This window comes from Plutella xylostella, chromosome 31 (assembly GCF_932276165.1).
Source record: "Plutella xylostella chromosome 31, ilPluXylo3.1, whole genome shotgun sequence".
In the NCBI taxonomy this organism is placed as follows: Eukaryota; Metazoa; Arthropoda; class Insecta; order Lepidoptera; family Plutellidae; genus Plutella; species Plutella xylostella.
The window spans coordinates 3,568,744-3,591,976 of record NC_064011.1 but is presented as its reverse complement, the minus strand read 5'-3'; the positions used below and the strand labels follow the sequence as shown (position 1 = coordinate 3,591,976).

At 38.1% G+C, this 23,233-nt stretch overlaps 2 protein-coding genes across 3 annotated transcripts; one reads left to right on the top strand and one right to left on the bottom strand.

Annotated features, from left to right (window-relative positions):
- Window positions 1-125: 125 nt before the first annotated feature.
- On the bottom strand, window positions 126-11,940 carry LOC105383580 (thioredoxin-2). Of its 2 annotated transcripts, none has more exons than XM_038114488.2 (3): window positions 11,783-11,940; window positions 8,175-8,347; window positions 126-724 (listed from the first exon to the last, which is right to left on the bottom strand). In XM_038114488.2, the coding sequence occupies exons 2-3, from the start codon at window positions 8,343-8,345 to the stop codon at window positions 575-577; spliced, it is 321 nt and encodes a 106-aa protein (XP_037970416.1). In that variant the 5' UTR covers window positions 8,346-8,347; window positions 11,783-11,940; the 3' UTR covers window positions 126-574. The 2 variants fall into 2 exon arrangements, with proteins under 2 accessions (XP_037970416.1, XP_011551956.1); XM_011553654.3 differs by lacking the exon at window positions 11,783-11,940 and adding an exon at window positions 9,558-9,695.
- A 490-nt stretch (window positions 11,941-12,430) lies between these two features.
- LOC105388714 (prostamide/prostaglandin F synthase) lies at window positions 12,431-22,044 on the top strand. Its single transcript, XM_038114624.2, has 7 exons — window positions 12,431-12,637; window positions 14,974-15,069; window positions 15,621-15,729; window positions 16,024-16,152; window positions 16,937-17,070; window positions 17,564-17,632; window positions 21,911-22,044. Exons 1-7 carry the CDS (start codon window positions 12,578-12,580, stop codon window positions 21,926-21,928), a joined length of 615 nt encoding a protein of 204 aa, XP_037970552.2. The 5' UTR covers window positions 12,431-12,577; the 3' UTR covers window positions 21,929-22,044.
- The last annotated feature ends 1,189 nt before the right edge of the window (window positions 22,045-23,233 follow it).

Sequence of the window (23,233 nt, the reverse complement as noted above, 5' to 3'; positions counted from 1 at the left end):
TTTAATTTTGTTTAACTTTGTTATGCAAGACGCCCTTAATGTATACAGTGCTAAATATAAAAATTGAGCCTTCACGATGTCTAAATATATTAAAGTAGGTATGATTATGAATTCAAACAAAATCATTGTAATTGGTAATATTTATTGAAGTAACAATACTCTGCAACATACATAAAATGCGATACACAAGAAATAATACAGTTTGTTGACCCTATCACAGGTGCTCGCACCCAATTAAATACAAATATTGAACAATTTGCGTATAAAAAACCACAATTTTACTAACTGGGGTGCTTCTCTAAATACAACAATAAGACACTGACGAGATAAATATACAAAAATATATCACCACTTACGAATTATGATGCATCGTGTTCTCTAAAAAACAAACAATAATAAAAACCTTAATCCTGCAGGTAAGTAATCTATGTGAAAAACAAAATGAAACGTACATTATTATCTTATTATGTGGTATTTGCGGCGTGTTTTGCAACATAACCTAAAACGCACGTGGTCAGCGGCCATTTTGTTTTGCCGCCATTTTGACGCACGCTCAGGGTTGCCAGTTGAGAATTTACTTGTGCTTGAGGATGACCTGCTTGAGTTTGTCGGGGTTGGCGCCCGAGAATTCCTCGATTTTCTTGGAGGACTTCACGAAGACGAATGTCGGCATTGAGTTGATGTTGTACTCGGCCGCCACGTCTTCACACTCGTCCACGTCGACCTGAAAAGAGGGATAAGGGATTTGCTTTAGTAAAGTTATTGAATGTTAGTGTAGTTTTACAAGAATATCGCGCATTGTGACTGCTGGCCCGTTGCGAGTATGTTTTTTGTATGCTGACAGAAAGAAAGATGGAAACTTCAAGCGCTTACTTTTCCATACTTTGCCGAACCAGGGCTTATAAGTTTCCAGATTTAAATAAATAAATATGTGGGGACACGGCCATCCGACCCCAAGCTAGGCAGAACACTTGTTATGGGTATCGGACAGCTGATATCTACACAAATATAGATAGAAACTAACCCCCTTATTCATAGAGAAGTTACAGAACGTTTTAACTAATAAACTGTTTTGTCCCTCTCCGACAAAGTACAATTTGTTCTTTGACAGATAGGGACAAATCAGTTAATTAGTTAAAACGTATTGTAACTTTTCTATGGATAAGGGGGTTAATATATAAATATCAACACCCAAGACCCGAGTACAAATATCTGTCTTTAAACAAATATCCCAGCCGGGAATCGAACCCGGGACCTTCGGCATAGCAGTCAGGGTCACTAACCACTACACCATTCAGCCGTCAAATACACTCGCGAGCAACCAAATCGACTCAAGCCTTCACGGCGCACATATACATTGATTTTCCTAAAACGATAAATGGTAAATATAAAAGTGATATGTCATTCGAAAGCTGAAGAATTAGGCTTTCAATTAAGATCAATACCATAAAAAAAAACTAAGCGCAGATTTAATGACGCATTTTAATTGCCCGTCAGTGTTAATTACCTCATTAGGAATCCACGCCTTGCGCTACCTGATCCCGCTATAAAACCTTTCCACATCCGGTGTACCTTATCAGTCGCTTGTTGCAAGTTGACCGGTACACATCTCGTTGCATTGTATTCCTTGTTTTCGCAAACCCATGGATACCACACCAGAAGAAGCTGCTCAAGTTGTTGCCTTGCTGCAACAAGGGTTAAGTCAGCGAGCAGTCGCTGCCCAGCTCCACTTGAGCCAGTCTGCTGTATCCCGAGTATACAGACGGTTCCAAGAGACTGGTGCCTTCAATCGAAGACCAAGAACGGGCCGCCACCGCTGCACTTCAGAGAGAGACGACCGCTTCATTGTCTCAACCTCGCTGCGCAATCGACACCTTACGGGCGTTGATGTGCAGCAAGAACTGAGACGTGTACGACAAGTGGCTGTCAGCGAGTGGACAGTGTAACGTTATTTATTTCTTCCAAATAAATAACTTACATCATAGTAATTAACTTAATAATTTAATTGTAAATTCCCTTTTAAAGTATCGACTTTATCGATAACTTAATCTTCGCGTCGATAATTCTTCAAATTATCGACGCGTTCCCATCCCTAGCCAGCGAAGCGGTCTTTTGTTCTTGTCCCCACCTCTCGCGGCAGCCCCACTCGGTGACCGCTGGCTCTCCATCATTCGGCCACGGGCTACGGCATCGACTGCGCGTGACCCTACCTCACGGCAGTCCTCTAGGTGCCTAGCCCGCTCTAAAGTGTCGAATGACCTAGACTTTACCAGTGGTACCTTGTGCGTGTCTTCCCCAATATCGGGGTCCAAGGTCCACGCTACTACTCCAAGGTCCACGCTACTACTACGAGGTTCACGCTTACGTCCACGGTACGGTTTACCGACTCCGCGGTTCACCTACGTGGCTTCTACGGCTCGCCCTCTACGTGCTGGTTCGGCAACCCCCTACCTTCGTGTTGCTGACCACGCCGCGCAGCCGAGCTACACGCCACGCGCACGCAACGGCCACGTGACCTGCCTGCCTACCTACCTGGGCACTGGAGAAGAGGACTTCCACGCCGGTCGCGTTATCGGGATTCCACGCCGATACTCTTCGACTCAGGGGAGTCCCTATCCGTGCCAACTGAAAACTGACTGATCGTGTAGTGTAGGCCTAACCCACGTTGACCTATAAATAAATTTGTGTCAAGCTGAACCCTGGCTTCTCATTTCTTCTCTCCGTTAGCTAGCCATTTTTCATAAGCGCGACACTGGCGCCCTCCACGTGGTTCTAACGGTCAGTCATTTCTTGGTTGGTAACGTAGCTTGTTTTGTGTGCGTGCAACTTGTAAAGACTTCTTTTTGCCAATTTATTTTATTACTGCTACACGTCGTAACTGTGGTACTGTGTTTGTAATCTAAATCCGTGATAAATTTAAAACTATCGATATCGATAATATTTTCTGTTTAAAATATTTATTTGATTGTTTCTTTAAATTTTATTGTTACTTAACACAGTACAATAGTTGCATTTTGTTTTCAGCTGCATCTTTTATGCTTTGCTTATTTAATTTACTGTGTACTTGAGAAAAACTGTCTACTTTAATTGATTTTGTAACAGAACGGAATCAATGAGTTAAGTAGACCTGATCACACAGTAGTTTTAAAAAATGACGCTTTTCGCTATAGTTTTAGATTTTCGGATAGAATCAATTTTTACTTTCATTTAAACCCATTGACATTTACCTTAAATTCCTTGTTTTTAAATTTATTGACTGGACTTTAACTATTAAAATCGTTAACTTTTTTAACAATTCTACCCTCAGTTTGAATATTTTCTTTTTAAGTTATGATTCTGCTTGAGTTAGCAAATTATTATATTTGCTGCCTCTTTGAATGTAAGGTGGCCTTATTATTCTCTAAATGTTTGATAAGGCTTATTATGATTGAAAGTATGAAAGATTTTTGCAAGAGAAGTATGAATGTGTATGTAGTTTCTTTAGTTACAAAGAAGTATTAGGCTGCGGATTTTGACTTTTAGGAGGTCAAAATCCTTGGGCAGAAAGGGGGGTAATGTAACGTTATTTATTTCTTCCAAATAAATAACTTACATCATAGTAATTAACTTAATAATTTAATTGTAAATTCCCTTTTAAAGTATCGACTTTATCGATAACTTAATCTTCGCGTCGATAATTCTTCAAATTATCGACGCGTTCCCATCCCTAGCCAGCGAAGCGGTCTTTTGTTCTTGTCCCCACCTCTCGCGGCAGCCCCACTCGGTGACCGCTGGCTCTCCATCATTCGGCCACGGGCTACGGCATCGACTGCGCGTGACCCTACCTCACGGCAGTCCTCTAGGTGCCTAGCCCGCTCTAAAGTGTCGAATGACCTAGACTTTACCAGTGGTACCTTGTGCGTGTCTTCCCCAATATCGGGGTCCAAGGTCCACGCTACTACTCCAAGGTCCACGCTACTACTACGAGGTTCACGCTTACGTCCACGGTACGGTTTACCGACTCCGCGGTTCACCTACGTGGCTTCTACGGCTCGCCCTCTACGTGCTGGTTCGGCAACCCCCTACCTTCGTGTTGCTGACCACGCCGCGCAGCCGAGCTACACGCCACGCGCACGCAACGGCCACGTGACCTGCCTGCCTACCTACCTGGGCACTGGAGAAGAGGACTTCCACGCCGGTCGCGTTATCGGGATTCCACGCCGATACTCTTCGACTCAGGGGAGTCCCTATCCGTGCCAACTGAAAACTGACTGATCGTGTAGTGTAGGCCTAACCCACGTTGACCTATAAATAAATTTGTGTCAAGCTGAACCCTGGCTTCTCATTTCTTCTCTCCCCGTTAGCTAGCCAATTTTATAAGCGCGACGACGCTTGAAGGAAGCCAACTTGACACCAAAAAGACCTGCATCAGGCCCCAAATTGACTGCAGGCCACCGACAAGCGCGTCTTCAGTTTGCTCGAGAGCATCTCGATTGGAGCATTGCGCAATGGCGGTCGGTCCTGTTTACTGATGAGTGCAGAGTGTGTCTGCATGGCAGTGACAGGAGAGGCCGGGTCTACCGGCGTCCGGGGGAACGATTTGCCCAATGTTGTTTCGCTGAAACAGTAGCATATGGCGGCGGTTCCTGCATGATGTGGGCTGGTATTTCTCTAGAGGGAAAAACCGCACTTGTTTTCGTGCCTGGAGGCGGCCGAGGAGGCGGGTTAACAGCTGATCGGTACATCACCGACATTCTACTCGGTCATGTTGTGCCCTATGCAGAATTTGTCGGTGAAGACTTCGTGCTAATGCACGACAATGCCCGCTGCCACACGGCACGAGTCAGTCGGCAGTTTCTGAGAGAGAAGGAATTGCGCACGATGGACTGGCCTGCGCTCAGTCCTGACCTGAATCCCATCGAACACTTATGGGACGAGCTCAAAAGAAGAGTTCGGGCCAGGAATCCAGTCCCTGCAAGCGTGGACGAGCTGAAGACAGCTTTATTAGAGGAGTGGGACGGCATTCCTCAGGAAACTGTCAAAAAGTTGATAAGGTCTATGAGAAACAGGCTGCAGGCTGTAATTAGGGCAAGAGGGGGCAATACAAAGTATTGATTTAAATAAATAAATTTTTATCTTAACATTTTTTGTTTAATTTGTATAATACGATACCCATACCCTTTTTTCCTAAATTCCCGTTTTTCCTACAATTGCGTTCAGACATCATTTATTTCAAAAATGATGAATGGATTTCAATAATAATGATATCAAATTAAAGCTGACATCTTAAGCTTTTAAATGACATATCATTTTTATTATTTCTATTCATAATTTTACTTGTATTAATGTATGTTTGCGCCGTCAAGGCTTGAGTCGATTTGGTTGCTCGCGAGTGTAGTTTGGTTTCGGGGACAGTTATTGTGGTTCTCTAGATACTTATTTGAATTATTAAATACAATCAATAGGGACATTAGCATGCTAGGTAATAGATTGACCATGATGATAAAAACAGAATACCTAATAGCCATTAGACACGAAGATCAATATTCTGCGCACAAAGATTAATAATGCTAAAATTATTTTATTTATTATAATGTCGATTTTACTTTCATCTGCTTTTTAACAGACTTTTTGTAGGGCGTGTGCGTTACTCGTTATAGTATAATATTACGATCAGTTCACTTTATTTACCTCCTACAAAAAGTCAGTGACCAAATTGTTGGTCGTGTGCGGGCACCCTTATTTGTCACCGACACGCTAAGAACAAACTTGAAAGGTTGAAAACACAATGTGATATGTGATGTCGTCAACACCTGGTAAATAATACTCAATGTCACAGTGTCCTTATCGTTCATTATCATATACTTAGTTAAACAACAATAGTTTAAAATACAGTGTATACTTGATTTGAATTATGTGTCTCATTTTCATTGCTTCAACAATCTATGTAAATGATTTCATGCCATCTGTGGATGATTTCTTTACCATATTCTTGCAAGTCATTTAATCAGACAAGAATCAACATGACAAGTTAGTAAGTAGTTTAGATGATTAACAAGTAGGTGGTAATTACTATTGTATACTTAAGTGAGAAGTATAGTTTTATCAGAAGGGCTAGTACGGGGCGCATTTTAGACGTGACAAGAGTTTTGCATCGCGCTCACTCACATTGCGAAGCCTCAAGAGGGAGCGCGATGGAGAAATCTTGTCACGTCTTAATAGCGCCCTGTGCTACAGGGCCAGGTATGATTACTGATAGATGAAGCATACTAATAAAGCCTTTATTTATTCACGAAAGCTCGTTATTAAAAAACATACGTATCCAGACGAATTAAGAACCTTCTCCTTTTTTCGAAGTCGGTAAAAAAAATGCAAAGCTTGCGAGCTACACTGGCAAATGAAATAGTATTTTTTCCTCAACTCCGAACATAATTGTCATTTATTACTAACCCATATAGGGAAGTACTTAATTTACTACAACTACACGGCTACTAGTGGAATGACTAGGTCACATAGGTAATCAATATGACTCATATACTCATACCTCATAGCCGGTGATTATGAAATATCTAGCTATGTGTTGTGTGTTTGTTATAATGGATTAGCCATATTGTGATACGATTTTGACATTAATAGCTCTGGCAAGATAGCAGCAATAGTTGGACGATACTAACTTAGCAACGGGTAGAATATGGTGTTCTTTAACTAATACGCTGGTATTAGGTATATAGGTAGTTATATTGTTATCCTAATAAAGTTTTTTCATGTGTTGCCATTTTTGTTGTTGTCTGGAGTGTACGTGATTCTAAAACCCTCTTTTTTTATCTCACAGTCTTTATCTTTACAAATATGGCAACAAAGCGACAAGAACATTAATTTCCACAGTCTGGTTGCATTCATGACGAATAAGTATAGAATTACAGTAGCCTAGCTAGGCAAGGCTCTAGCTAGCCACCCGCTCAATAGTAAATTATAGTGGTTGAAGGACGTACGACGAACGAATCTGTATGCAATATTATTATATTAAATATTTTGTTTTACACCTAAGCTCTGAGGTATGTTAAAAGTTTTATTAGTTTCTGGGCCCGGAATTTTGTTTGAGATTAATTATTATTATAAAATTATTTATAAACGCGGGCAACGATTACGAATAGGCAATAATAATAACGATGAGCAAAATTTAATAATCGTTATCAGTCGCTATATCTGAAGTGGATGTGGCATATTCATGCATGATATACCAATTATGATAAGCAAAAAGTCGGAAAGTGCGGTTAGATGGTTAGGTAGGTATTTGTATTACTTTTTAACCATCGTCGGTCGTACATCCACAATATTCATGATTTAAAGTATATAACTCGTCAATGTGGTCATATTTATCTGCCTACTCTGCTGAATCATGACCGTTAGTGTGATATTGATATCACCTACAAGGATACATACAATACATTGGTATTAATTACTCAGAGCTACATAGCTAACATGATACATATTTTACCTTTATTATTTACTAGCGTTACCGCGAGCTTCACTTCGCCTTAAGAAGTTTTCTTTCGAATTCCGGGATAAAAAGTAGCCTATGTTCTTTCCCAGGATCTAGACCGTATGTATACCAACTTTCATTCAAATTCGTTCAGTAAGTTTTGGCGCGAAAGAGTAACAGAGAGATACAGTTACTTTCGCATTTATAATATTAGTTAGGATGAATTTAAAAAAATACTAATAATACCATTTTAGGAACTCTCTTTAGTAAATAGACTACTTATTCTCGGCCTTATTCTTCGATGGTGAAATCGTGCCTTAATGTGTGAGAAACTAGCACCCACCAGCCATCTTTAAAAATCACAAATTTTAATACTCTTTGTGTTATTAATCTTATTTAGCCACCGGCAAAAAAGATGGGTGTTATAAGTTTCACAGGTCTGTGTACCTGTGTCAACGTTGGCTAGTTTATTATTCTTAGGTTTACTATTATTTTTTTGTACACCTTATAACCTATTTTTCCTGTAAGGGGCAGAGAAACCAGACCCCCCCTCAGAAGCATTGAGAGGGGGGTCAGGTTTATGTGCACCTGACCGTACCTCCAGCGGGTTGACTGGCAGAAAATGCTTTTAGCATTAAGTCCACCCTTTGTACTTTTATTCGTAATATTTGTACAATAAAGAGTTAAATAAATAAATAAATATTCTAATTACCTTAAGTACGACGATAGAGTCGGCCATCTCAGCGGCCATCTCGTCGAGCTTGGGCCCGATCATCTTGCAGGGGCCGCACCACGTGGCCATGAAGTCGATGATGACCAGCTTGTCTCCCGCGGCTGACAGGCGGGTCTTCAGGTCCTCGGCATCTTTGATGTGGATCGACATGGCTGGAAGGGGAATGGTGGGGTTGTTATGCTGTTGTTGGTAAGAGAGGTGGAATGGTGCTAGGCAGCGCTGGACATCTGAGCTAGAGGCTACGGGATATGCAACGAAAAAAAATTGGTTTTCTTCTGTCATCTGAGCGTCTAGAACGGGTTTTGCAATTTACGTAAACGAAAAATGTTTTAGTTTCCTCCACTCATCTGCATTGCATACATTATCTGTTAAAAGTTTCATGATAGTTTCCGCTAGAGGCGCCACTTTGTAAGCGAGAAATCGCAAAATTTTATACTTTTCGACAAACGATCAAACCTGTACTAAATGTACTGTTGGGTCTAATGTTTCTGGTGGGACAGTGTTTGAACCTTAACATGTCTTGTAGTGGCTGGATGCGGAAGGCAGAGGACAGAGTTGTGACACTCTTTGGGAGGAGGGCCTATGACCGGCTGTGCATGATTACTGGCTGATGATGAACTAAGGTGATATTAGTAATGTCACAATCAATATCGAGAATATGTTTTTAATGAATATGAGTGGGACGCCCTCCTGCCCGCTGGACTGACGACCTTAGGCGGATGGCGGGTAGTGGTTGGATCGAGGACCGAGTGTTGTGGCGCTCCTTGGGAGAGGCCTATGTCCAGCAGTGGATGATTTTTGCCTGATGATGAATATGTAAAGATCAAATTTATTATCTAACAATATGTGACTGAAACCTCGCGTTATTTACCTACATAAGTAATACTATCTGCTACAATGTTATCATTACGACTTCCAAGATTATATATCACAATTTGTAGTGATAAACTTATTTTCCTTGAGATACGGAAACACAGATTTTAAACCGCTAACTTGGAAGATAAAAGGGGGGGGCCTTTGCCCAGCAGTGAGAAAGACAAATAGGCTATATATTAAAAAAAACTGTTTGTAGCTAAGGTCCTATTGTAATTTACTTAAACATGATTATTTAAACGGATCTCGCTGGAGGCTAGTAGGTATTAAAGAAGACAACGTTTTCCATCACTGATTGTATTGATGATTGATTGATAATAGGGTATTTATTCAGGTCATGCCACAATATGGTTTCACTAAATCACTCTTACGGAGTTTTTTGGTTTTATGCCAGTCCTTTTTCACTAAAAACTTTGCTCACAGATATTATAAGAAACAAACTTAATCGCTGTTACTACACATAATATTTTATATTAAAAACCAACCCACCTGATAAATAAACTTAAAATATTAATCAGTCTTTAAAAACTGGCTCAAAAAAAGCCACTTAACACTTCACAATCAAATGCAATACTGATACTGAACTGACGCCTTCTCAACATTGTTAAATGTATTGTATCTAGTAGTTGTAAGTCATTATGACTAGGCAAAACTACTTATAAAGATGACGTAATAGCTTGGTCAGTAAGGCAGGCTTCGTGACGAGCAAAAACCATGTAGGTAGGAACTCATTTAGGTATATTGGTGACTCAATGACCTTGCCAATGAAATCAAAGCGAAATGTAGTTTCCCAAAGTTGTGATGACGTCATAATTCTTAGTATTTCATATACATACGTGATTTAAGCAATGAAAAAGTTCCAGTCATCCTGTAGTCCCGCTGTCCCCGTAATTCTTGTCCCCGTTAAGCGGGGACAACGGTACTTTCAGAAAATAAATAAACTCAGGCCCGTTGTCCCCGTTGGACGTGAGCTCATCAACGGGGACAGCGGCACTTAATAAAAAAATAAAAAATCAGTCCCGTTGTCCCCGTTCCCAAAATAAACTTTAAAAAACACAAGTATATTTTTTATTTCATGAATTTGATATAGTATTTTCACATCAAATAGCTTTTTTAGCTTAGATCAATTCATAACTAACCTGGGTGATAATTTGGCAAATTTGATGAACGTGTAAATTTTAAAGGATGCGCGCGATATGAAAGGAGGCGCTAACGGCACGACGAAATACTGCCGCGAAACAAAAGCAGAGATAAGATTGTTGTTTGCAAAACTCTCATTGGCTTATTCTAAATCAGTCAATGAGAGATTCCGTAACTACACTACCCTTTTGAACATTCATACCTGTCATATTTTTTTTTATTGCTCATTGAGACGATGGAAAAAGTCCTAAAGTCCGTAGAATCCCCGTTTTGTGAACATTGAAATGTTTTTATTTTTATAAAATTACTAAGGCATAGAAAAAATCAGAGATTTTTTTACGATGATAAGGGTTATTCCTATCGTCAGAAAAATTATGAGCGTTGTCGAATTTTTTCGGACATTGCCCATTACCTAAAGCCGATCATGTAACATTTTGTTTCATTTTATTTTGTCCTTTTCGTGCTAATAGAATTCGGAAGGGACAACGACACGTAAAAATTTGACGGCCCGTTGTCCCCGTTCACTATTGCCCGCAAAGGGGACAACGAAACGAAAATATAATGACGTCCCGTTGTCCCTGTAACGGGGACACAGTTACGGGGACAACGGGACTACAGGATAAAATGCAGTCACCAAATTAATAACCCCAATTTTTTAACATATTTTTGTTGGTAATATTCTGATGCATTTTTAAATACAACTGTAAAGTACATTGCAAGATTGCTTGCTTGTGAGTGTAACAAAGTCTTCAACTGATAAGTACTATGAACTTTCACATAGACATTAGGTGAAGTGCAGGCTATTGTATGGGCTTTTATATGACATGTTTTTTCTTGTTAATTATCTTCAGTATTGATATATGATATGCCACATGCAAGGAGCAAACACTATTCTTGGGACTTGAAACTTCAGGTACATTTGAGTTGTTCACACCGATCGGTCCTCATCTTAAACATTAATGCAACTGTACTACATTGTTATAAAAATAAAGTTTTATATTTTATAGTCACTGATTATGACCTTAAAGCCTAGTTTCCATACACTTAATGTATAAGTCACTGATTATGGCCTGTCTAGTTTCCATACACTTAATGTACAGCTTGAGATGTATTGTGTGGATTGAAAAGTGTGTCATAATTTATTTCACACAACATAACCAAAGTGATCAGTATATTAACCTGTATAACATCTGTAGGTATTTGTAAGTACCTAACTGCCGTCATACTAGGTTGTAGACTCTGAATAGGTCTCTGTACCTTACATAGCTTGCTCTTATGCGGTAGTCAAAATGCCACTAAAAAAGTAGGGGCAGGTAGTTAGAATAATGACTTTATTGAGGTACTTTAAACTTATTACAGGGAAATAACCGAATTACCCTGTAGAGTACCAATAAGTAACTAGCCACAATAAGGGGCTTTGATTGTCGAAGGAATCTTATTAAAATCAAAGGCGTGATTAGCTACAAGGTCATTTTAGCGCTAGAAAAAATTCTCACGGATGAAGTGAATGTAGAAGATTTATGTTGATATGCCGAATTGAGACGTGTTTTTCTAGTAAATAACTCCACGCTTACCTGATTGTGAGTAAAATCCGAAACCGGGAAACACGAGGTGATGGAATTTCAATAAATATTGAAGATTACAAGAATCGGCACACGACACACACGGCAAACGTCGATCAAAAAGTCAAAAGAAGAAAATGGACGAATAAAAAAAAAACAGGGTTGCCAGCTTGCCAGGCTAAAGACGTCCACAGAGCAACATTACCAAATAAGTTTGTCTATGATCAAGATATCCTGAATCAGAAATAATGATGTGGCGATGGTCCAGGTCCAGAGACAGGGTATCAGCTGCAGACTGCAGACACCTAAAGATATTGAGGGCTAAACGTCGATTTTTTTTTACATTAAATAAGGTCTTGAGTTTTAAGGTCTTACACTGTATGCTTCATCTCACTAGGCCAATCTCATAGAACAACGCGGACTCAGGGAAACGGTGCCGCACTGTAGAACCTTTGGTATGCACCAGAGACTGTAATGTTTATTTTTTGGCAGTTACCTACATACGGTCGAGTACCTGTGACCTGTGCCAAACATTGGCCAAACCATGATGGCCAACTCACTCTGTTATATGCTCAGAACAATGACGAAAGTTCGTCGTTGGCTCAGAATAATAACGGCATTGCCTTCGCTGTTCTGTGACATTATCGTCGCTGCAATCTGTCACTTTTGACATTTGATTTGTAGTAGTTTTACTGTTTTCGTTTTCCGCTTTTCTTTTCGGCGTACTTACAAAGTTTATAATTAACATAATTTGTACTAATATCTTTGTGATAAAACATCTGAAGTTGATATTGAGCAAACGAAACCATGGCTCAGGATCTTTCTGTTGTTGGTGAACAAAAAATTATAAGTCTACCGGCCAAAGAAGTAAGTAATCTTATCGGTATAAAGTCACGAAACTCCAAAGTCCGGCGAGATAAGTGGATCTACACCTCTTTCTCCATTAATACTGGACGCTGTGGTGTTTGTGAAGAATTTCAATATTCTAGACCTTTATGGTTTATTGCTCATGAATCACCATTTAACCATTATGATAATAAACTACATTTAGGTATTGCGTTTGATATGATAATTACGGTAAAACTGTTGGGTTCCTTTGCTATACTTTATCCTATTTCAAGGTACTACATATTTTTTTTTTTTTTTTTTTTTAATAAATGATTATCACTCCACAGACTTTATGTCCGTGCCTTTTGAAGAGTGGTAATTTTTATGAGATAGTTTTTAATTCTTTTATCTACTTTCTACTCGGTAAGGAAGTTTAGTTTATATATATTATCTTTTATATATATTTATTTTGTCTTTAGTTTATATATTCTTTCTTTTATATATATATATTGTTCTTTTTCTCTTTTTTTTTTCACTGCTGGGGGAAAATCCACATGGACACCTGGGAAGAGGACCCAGGTAGTGTCGGGCGTTAACCGACTAAAAACCCCCAGCCGTGTATCTCATTATACAAGAAATGTCTTTTTTTTTTTTTCTTTTTTTTTTCCTTTTTTTTTATTAATGGTTTTCAGAGTCACACTTACATTAGTAATGGCAACAAACTTAAGAAGGATAGGGCCAATGCCAGCTTTCTTCGGAGAACTTAGTAGACACCTGGCAATGGCTCGGCCCCTCAGTCGTTATAGGTCATGTTTTGCCTGATGTTAGTGTGTGACTCTGTTCTTAAAGATAACTTATTTTAATTGTTAGTTTTTATAATAATTATATAATAATCAATTTGGCCTATATTTTGCGCTCTTAACCAAAATTATATTTTATGTTTTATTCCGCCCCGTTATGCCTTCTTAACATTTCCCCAGAAAGTGCAATGACCTCTTCGTCTCGATTCTTAACTGCCATTTTTAGATTGTACTCGAGGATGCGTTTCTTTGGCGCTGTTATTGCCGTTTTAGCGAGGTTGCCGATAGCGTCCTCGGTGTCATCCGCATAGTAGGTGCAGGTGGTGGTGTGCCTCGACAGCGCCACTACTGCGTGAGGTACCCTATCATGCAGCTTTATTTTATCTTTTGTTCTAATGATAATAACGGATTCGTACGTCAATCCCTGTGCTTCGTGTATGGTTAGGACGCGTGAGCCCATTCCTTCACCATACCCTTGGCTGGTCAAGGTCTCTTTTTCTTCCTGTGTATGCACCAGGAACAGAGTGTTGGTTTGGGATTTGGGAATTACTGCGTCTGTTAACCTTTTCAGCTGCAGGGATTGGATGCGCGCTGTGGCTGCGTATATGCCTGAGTATACTTCCTTTAGGGCGTATGCAACATCCATGGGGTTTCTGTATGAGCACAACAGCTCCTGGGTGATGTTTGCTACCAGTGTTGGGCGATTGTACCTAAGCTCGAATAGGTTCTCTCTGTCGATATATGGTAGCTGATTGATGTCTCCGATCAGAGCAATATCACAGGCACGAGACAGGTGGGCTGGGTACTACATATTTAAATAACTTTGCTTTGTTACTGGTATTGGTATGTATTGTGTTGTGTTACATCTACATAAAAACACATAAGTAGGTACATAATTTACATAATATATCCACCAATCAGAATGCAGCATATACAATCTTGAATGCATAATTTTCTACAAGGAAACATGATATTGTTGTGATGGCAATCTTAGTACTTCGGTACCTATGGGGAGTAATTATAAACTAGATAAACTGGTTTGAATCACCTACATAACAGAATAATTATTCTGTTACAACAAGCCATTGTATACATACACACAAATAAACTACAGTCTGTTTTTTAGTCTTAGATACTAAATTGTCAGATTCAGAATGGTTCATCAACAGTTGATAGTCCCGCAATTAAGTGACATATTGTTCTATTGAGGGACAATCAACTGTTGATGAACTCTTCAGAATCTGTCAATTTAGTATCTGAGATTAAAAACAGACTTAACTGTAAACAATCCACTGTAGAACATGCCACAACCCAAACAATTTAAGGAATATACAAGAACCAAATATTTGTTTCTAAACAACAACAAAAAACTCCAGTTGGGATAGAACCAAAATCTTTTGGTTCAACACAGTCAGAGTAACTGACCAATGTGCCATCAGATTTTTATAAATTTAAGTTTGCTATTCTGATTGTCTGCTAATCCTTTCACCATGGTCTCTATTGTGATAAATCTTCAACTATACACATATTTTTATAACTACAACCCAATAAAGATGATAATAATTATATTTTCAGGCGGTCCTACTGAAAGACGTGTGGAAAGACCAGAAGACGTTGGTTGTGTTCTTCCGTCGCTGGGGATGCATGCTGTGCAGGCTGTGGGCTAAAGAGGTATTCTGTTTCTATGTATATGAATAATGGTTTGTACCTAAAAGTTTTCCCAATTCACCTAATGTGGACTAATTTATGAGAAAAATGTAACATGACAAGACTTGCAACAAACTTACACTAACTGCAAATTTGATTAGAATGAAAGAAAAAACTTTATTTGATTAAGTATACTATTTAAACAATTATTATATTTATTTATAGGCCTTATTCTCTTATATTCCATCTAACATTCACAATTTGTAAATATGAGGCTGTAATTCATAAACAAAACATAACAGAGACAGATTGAAAGAACTTGAATCTTGGGTGGTTACAAAAAGGCTATCACAGAAGCATCTGATTAACTATCCTAACTAATATTATAAATGCGAAAGTAACTGTGTCTGTCTGTTACTCTTTCACACCAAAACTACTGAACGGATTTGAATGAAATTTGGTATACATATGGTCTAGACCCTGAGAAAGAACATAGGCTACTTTTTATCCCGGAATTCCCACGGGAAAACTTTTTAAGCCGAAGCGAAGCTCACGGGAACATTTTTCTGTTCCAGATAAGTGAAATATCTCCGGTGCTGAAGTCCAATGGAGTCAGGATTGTGGGTGTCGGAGTGGAGGAGGCAGGGCATCAGGAGTTTATCAACGGGAAGTTCTTTGATGGAGGTGTGTTTGTCATAATTCAGTTATTATCTTGTCACTAAGTGCGGCAGACATATCCAATAAACTCCTAAATTTTGTAACATACATTTAAAAAATGACGATAATTACTGTGGTAATTGATGATATTAAATAATGAAAAATATACTTACCTTAAATAATTTGTTATCGATCAAATTACAACTACGATTGATGTCCATTACCGTGGTAATTATTGGCATATCACGGTTCCTTTCTGCGACTCGGCATAAGTATATATTTTTGGTACAATCAATAAACATTTCCCTCTCACAATTCCAGAGTTGTTCTACGTGCAAGACCGCTCCACGTACCAGCAGCTCGGCTTCAAGCGCTTCAACATGATCACGATCCTCGCCTCGCTGCTGTGGAAGCAGTCCCGGGACGCTATATCTAAGGGGAACAGCATGGGTGAGTGGCGACATCTGTCGGTGAAACTATAGAAGCTATTCTATATTTAATCAAATAAAATAAATGAAACCCACCCCATTATTTTAAAACATTTCATTTGGTATTTGTTCTAAATTTTATATTTTTATTGGTAATATTCTGATTTATTCAGCTAGTACTTTCATATTAGGAGTAATTTTGTGCTATTGTAACTGCAACTTTTTCTATAACATGCAACAAGATAATCAACCAATAATTAATTAGATCACTGCTGGACATTGGACATAGGCCCCTTATAAAGTTTAAATGTTATTATTGTCACCTTAGGGCTGCTATCAGATTTCGTTGGTGACGGATTGCAAAATGGTGGAGCGTTGCTAGTAAAGAATGGGAAATTAATACACAGTTTTGTCCAAGAAATACCAGCTGATCGGTTAAGCAACTTTGAAATCGCAAAGGTTAAAATTATGACTATGTTTTTGTAATTGTATTAGTTGATAACGATTGAATTTTTCTGGTACTGGTAGGTAGTAAATATTAGCTAATGCCTTAGAAACTATGTATTATCATGTAAACTTTCGTGATAGATCGTAACCAAAGGGGACAACAGTCACTCAGTACACCTTTATTCTTGGTCCAAAACATCTCTGTATTGGTTCAATGACCAGTTTAGTGATCCAAAGCCGACTGTAGTAGTCCAACAATCACATTACCGACAAATTTGTTATATAGCCTCATCCATTCTAATTTATAGCAGTAAATAGAATATTTCTGTATCTAAGTAGTTTGTTATAATCAAAAACAGGCCTTGGAGGGGACACAAAGGGTGACAAAGTACAAGTGGGAGGCGCTCTGCTGATCGACCAGGATGGCAAGCTGCTGAGGAATTTCATCCAAACCGGTCCAGCCGACCATCTGCCCAATGAGGAGATACTAAAGGTAGGTCGAAATAGAAACAAGTGACCATTTCAAAAGAGTTAGCTTCGGTATCATAATCTTATAATTTAGATTTGTTCGTATTGATTTTGTTAGATATAATTCATATATTTCTGTAGATAATTTTCAAGCTTCCATTCGAATCATCCAACCTTGTCTGAGCTGGAGGGTGTCCCACGCTACGTTTTCGTATTGCTTTTATTAAGACTGATCGATAGAACTTCATAGCAAAGCAACGGTTTTATCACAAAAACTAGTGAAATAGGTGCTATGATATCGAGTCTGAAGGCACCAAATGTAATTTTAGCGATGTCAAAACCTTAATTTTTTTGTTTAAAATTCGAGTCTATAATATAATGTTTTCCGTAAATCAAATTTTTCACTGGCAATATTATTTTGTACCTTCAGAATCAACATCAATCTCCCTGTAAACGAGCTTCAAACATTTTTCTGGTAATATAGCAAATATTTAACAGTTTATTATAATTATTTTCAGCATTTCGGTCTCGAGAGCGAATACAAGGCGGCGACCATGGCCAACCAGGAGACTGACAGAGTTTGCACCGTACGTATACTGTTACAACTATGTTTACTGCCTGGCAATCGAACCTGGGACGTCTGGATGAGAAGCCACATTTATGTATTTCCCAGAGACATACAACGAAAGTTTTCTGAATGGCAACTTTCTTTTGAACATGTAGTCGTCGTCGTCATAGTAATCCACTGCTGGACATAGGCCTCTGCCAGGGAGCGCCACAACACTCTGTCCTCGGCCTTCCTCATCTAGCCACTACCGGCTACTTGTCTAAAGTCCAGCAGTCATGAGGGCGTCCCATAATGCTACGCGTGACTATTCGTGGTCTTAAGTCGGTCATTTTACCCCACTATCGGTTCTTCGACATATGTATATGGCTGGTATTAATATTACTCGTAACACCCAGTATAATCCAACTCCCAGAATGTCTTTGGTAACTTTCACCAAAGAAAATATCGACGGTGGAAAGGCAGAATGTTTGAAGCGCCATGACATAAAATGTTCACCAGAGCGATTTAAAGTTTGAAATTTTCGAAAAAAAATCATATCTCTGTAATTATTGTAGCTATGGCTTTGAAAATTAAAATATGTAAAATTAAAATAGTTTTCTATGTAATTCTGTATATAAAATGAATGTACATATTCTATTTACTGTAATAAGGGACATAAGACATAGGCATCTGAAATCTCAGTCAGGTAAAATTGGCTTAAACGACATTAACATTTTAATAAAATACAAGTAAAAACAATTTAAAGACCAAGGAGATTTAACCATCACACCAGTATAATGTTTTATAATAATTTATGTTACTTTAAACATTCCATAAGAATGAATTAACCGCCAAACTAAGGCAATTTATATCTAAGATGAATGACTTAAACAATAAATGAACTTATAATTGGACCTCAGAACTCGAGAACGGTTGAACCGATTTTGGTCTAGAAATATTTGTGGGAGTCCAGGGAAGGTATAAAAGGTAAGAAGGGTCAGCTAGATTGAAAACAAAAATTTCATAATATCTGGGGGCACGGCAGTGCCATCCTTTTCTCGAAGCATTATTTTATTATAAACTTTTTTAAAATATTGTTCACCGCGAAATCATTTTGAGATTGAGATCCAAGTGATCAGGTTTACTTATTCATCAATTAATAATCATAATCCAACCGGCATTTCTTCGTCCGTCTCTATGCCACCATTCTGTCACCGCCTTTGTCCACCTTCCGTCCTGCCTTCGAGCCAAGTGTTCTGCCGACTCCCATTTCAGTTCAGTGACCTGCATACCGACGTCGAAGACTTTTGTCTTTTGGCGAATTACCACGCTGAGAATACGGTCTGTAAGCAAAATGCTTAACATGGATCGCTCCATAGCTCTCTGTGCAACTCTGATTCGGTGCACAGTTTCCTTGGTCAGCGTCCATGTATCGGCACCTATGTTAGTGTGGGCAAGACACATTAGCAATTATCAATTCATAAGCAGCGTCACTCGCTTTAAACTATCTGTCAGATTCATACGTAAGATACGCTAGATTTGATAAGCAAGCGACGATGCTTTAGGATTATTAATGGCTAATGTTTGGTGGAGGTAAACCCAAAGGACTATCACAATGTGAGTTAGGTCTTACCCGACAGCCGGACCGAGAACCAAATCGACCGACGATTAGTCCAAAATGGAGACACTTCTGGATGTTAGGAATAAGAGGGTTGCTGATGTTAAAAAATCTGCTTGAAGATAGTGGGAGTTTAGGAGCAGGCCACAAGATCTGCCAAAGGTGTCGTGTCATGTAAATAAGCTGCAGGACCCACAAGTTAGAAGATAACTTAGTATCCAGATCGACAACAAATACCATCTACTAAGTCTGGACGAGGTCTCATTCAAAGATCAAAGGTCTGGCATCAAAGACGTGTTGTTAAAAATTTGCGAAGAAATAATAGGGCACAAGGAACACTTAAAGAATGAATGGTATCTCTAAAGAAACATGGGATATGATCCACCATCAAGAAAGACTTAACGTCGAACTAAACGACCATTCTAAAGAAGCACTTGCGTACGAGTATTTTCTTTGTGAACTTAATAGGTATCAAACGAAATTTAAAAAGACAAACGCTGCTAGGGGTGACTCTATGTCCAGAAATGAAACCACAACCATCGGCTGCCATAGAAAACACACTATACAAAGCATCTTGAAGAACATTACAACAAAACCCAGGATATCTCATTATTGCTATGGAAGCTTGACTTTTAAGATGGTATGGCCACATTGCCGAAGTTTTTAATGATCCTAACCACCACCTGAGGAGTCGGATGCAGATGCAAATATACCAGGATCATCTTGTATCTTGATGCATAATCGTAATCATTATGATTAATGAAATCGGCAGGTCGCTAAGGCTAGTCAGAGGCCTTCGGGCGGATTAAAAACGTCTGACAGTTGGGTTGCCCACTTACCCGACAACTCTCTCAGCACAAGATTGCTTGTGTTGGAGCACGGAAGGAGACCCGTGCCCCAGCAGTGGGGATGTAATGGGTCGTGATGATGTTTAATGATGAGATTTATGACTATCCTGCATCTTGACAGAAATTTAAATATCCAACCCCCAAATAAGACGAATTCATACGGACCATACGATCGCTGAAGAGTGGCAAAGTAACAGGGAACGATGGATTTCCTACGGAGGCATAAAAGGAGATGCCAGATATTGCACTCTTCAGCGATGGAGGATGATGAAGTGAAGTTAGAATTAATTTAATTCATGTCCAACTTTTTCCTATAAATGCTTTTCGTTAAAATATTTTATTCTGAAATTCTCACTTTAAACGTGGTCTTCTATTTCGTATAATTACCTAACAATTATCAAAATCGGTTAAGTTGATCCAGAGTTTTGCGCTTGGGAACACATTTTCGGTTAGATTTTTATATAGATAAGAAATGCTGTTTCTGACTAGATTTCGATATAGGTAAATTATTTAAGAATAAGTTTATTTTTGATATATAATTTTTATTTGGTATAAAAAGTAATGTCATGTTAATACATTAAAAATAATTTACATGAAGAACCATATTGTCATAGAAAAAATATTTTATAAAAAATAAATGTTTGGTTTGATCATTTTAGAGAAACGTAAAAATTCCCTACTTGCATAGAAACAGCAATTTAGGAGAAAGGATCCAAGTGCATATTTTTATTAATAACTCAATAAATATTAATCATAGCAACACTATTATTTAGAACCGTAATATAATAGATAAACCGTAATATAATTTAATGTAGTTATCTGGTGATATAATAAAAAATATTTATAGTTTTATACTGGCGAACGAATCTGAGTTTGTACCTACGTAATTACGCTGCGCACGCGGCGCCAACTGTCGCATAGACGCACGTCCTCTCCGAATAAACGTCCCGGCGGGGTACTGAAGCGACACCTTTCCAACCGTTCCTATTTATATATTGGCGTTTTCACGCAATATCCTTTTGGATATAATAATAATATAACAGCTTAAACACCATAAACCGCTTCATTGCGATTCTTTTGTATTGTTTTATATCACTTATATCAATTATCTACAAATCGCAAAAAACCGCTTAAGTGCCAATTGTACCATTAAACAGATTAAGGTAAAGATGTATTAACCGCCGAACGCCGCGAGTAAGACTGACCGGTAAAATGGTTTAAGTGCCAGTGAGGCTTAAATTACAATTACGTAAAATATATTAAGTGCTTTTATGTTATTTTTGACAAGAAGGCATTTAGTTTTATATCCATTATGTTTTATTTCGCAATCAGGTAGGTCGCTTAAGTAACTAATGATACAAATTCACATTCATTCAAAATGAATTAAGTCACAGTGTTTTACTGTTTTAGTAAAGGTAAAATGTTTTATATAACTTTATTATTGATCATGTATGTTTGAACATACAAATGACTAAAAAAGTGGCTCTTAATACAAGAAAAAAGTATTAAGATTGCCAAAATCACCGATGTCTTAAGCGCCAAAAAAGTGCTCAGATCGAAACGAGACCCGCACCATTCGAAAGAGAAAAATCAGGCGATTCCAACGGTGTATATAACTCATATTCGCCAAAAGTGGCGGATAAAACATTCTGCCTTTCCACCGTCGATATGGTTAGCCTATCGCACTACCTTACCTATTACTTTCTCCACAAGACCCAAGGTTAACTGAAAGAGAAGTCTATGTAGAAATGTTTATATTTATATGTTATTTATTATGTGCAATAAAGAATTAAATCATAATTGTAGCTAGAAATACCCACATAACGAACATGAACCATTTTCCTTTTTTCAGATAGATGCTAAAGCCTAAGCCGTGGAGGGAGATTTTCAACAGACATCGTTCCTGGGCGCCCATTCACACTATATGGACGGAACGACGGTGCAAAAGAATTACTAAAATCTAGCATTGTATTTTTATTATTACTTGAAAAAAAAGCGGCAAAAAATTCCCTGTAATTCGGCGATTTTTCTGTGCTGGCAACACCGGTGCTTTTTATAAAGTTGGTCTGTGTTGTCATACATAGACTAATTGTTGACTTCTAATAAGGAGTTTGACTCCTTATTCTAATGTCATGAATATTATCATTCGAGAAGAGGAATTTTCTGCAAATTTATCTTGAAAATACATATAAATTGGCTGTAAAATATAACTTTTGAGGCTAAAGATAACCAAATTGTAAACGTACTGTGATTGGCGTTGTTATATAAATTTATGTTAAAATATGGGGAGAAACAATGATTATTTATTACTAGCAAGCTACAGCCTTTCTTGGCTTTAGCGACTTTTCATAGGATTTTCCTACAAAATTGTTGAATCTACAAATCTCTAGAAGTTTCTTCGTAATATAAAGTGATTTCATTCATATAAACACTTGCTAAAACTTATATTAAGCATAATATCATTTATACTTCCTAACATTTTATCATATTATCATAAAACCAGCTAATAACTCATAGTATTCGCTCTCTTACAGTATCTAAGTATTATTTAAATTTAAAAGAGCCAAAGATTGTTACTTACCTAAGGGTGCTTACATAGAGAGACTGGGTTCCCTATATCTACCCGTACTGGTAACCAGCTGTTTATCTTTCTGTGAGTGCGCTATAGCATTTCCCGGTTTCAAATCTCTCGCATACCTAATCAAGCTACCGGTACGGGTAGATACAGGGAACCCGATTCTTTATGTAAGCACCTTACCATTGGATTTTTACTAATGTCCGGTTTCTGAACTGAGAATTATAAGTCTGCGAAAAATGCGTAACTGTAATTGGCAGAATTGAGTAAGTAAATGGAGACATTTGTTTTAGTCTCAGTATTATCTGTTTGTTAAAACCAGCTCTTTGGCTATGAAATCTTTCATATTAATGCACAAAGTGTTTGATTTTAATCTAATGTAAGTGAGAAAATTGGTTACAAATAAATAACTAATTAATAGGTTTTTGTATAACTATACCTTCTTAGGTGTTGGGATATGTAATTTTGCATTCCTGTGTGTTTATTTTTGTAATGTTTTGTTTATATTTTGTCTATTCATTAAAATAAATCTTTTATTCGAAAACTTTTGTTTTTTTCACGATAGGAGAGATAAACTGATAAAAATTTATGAGACAAAAA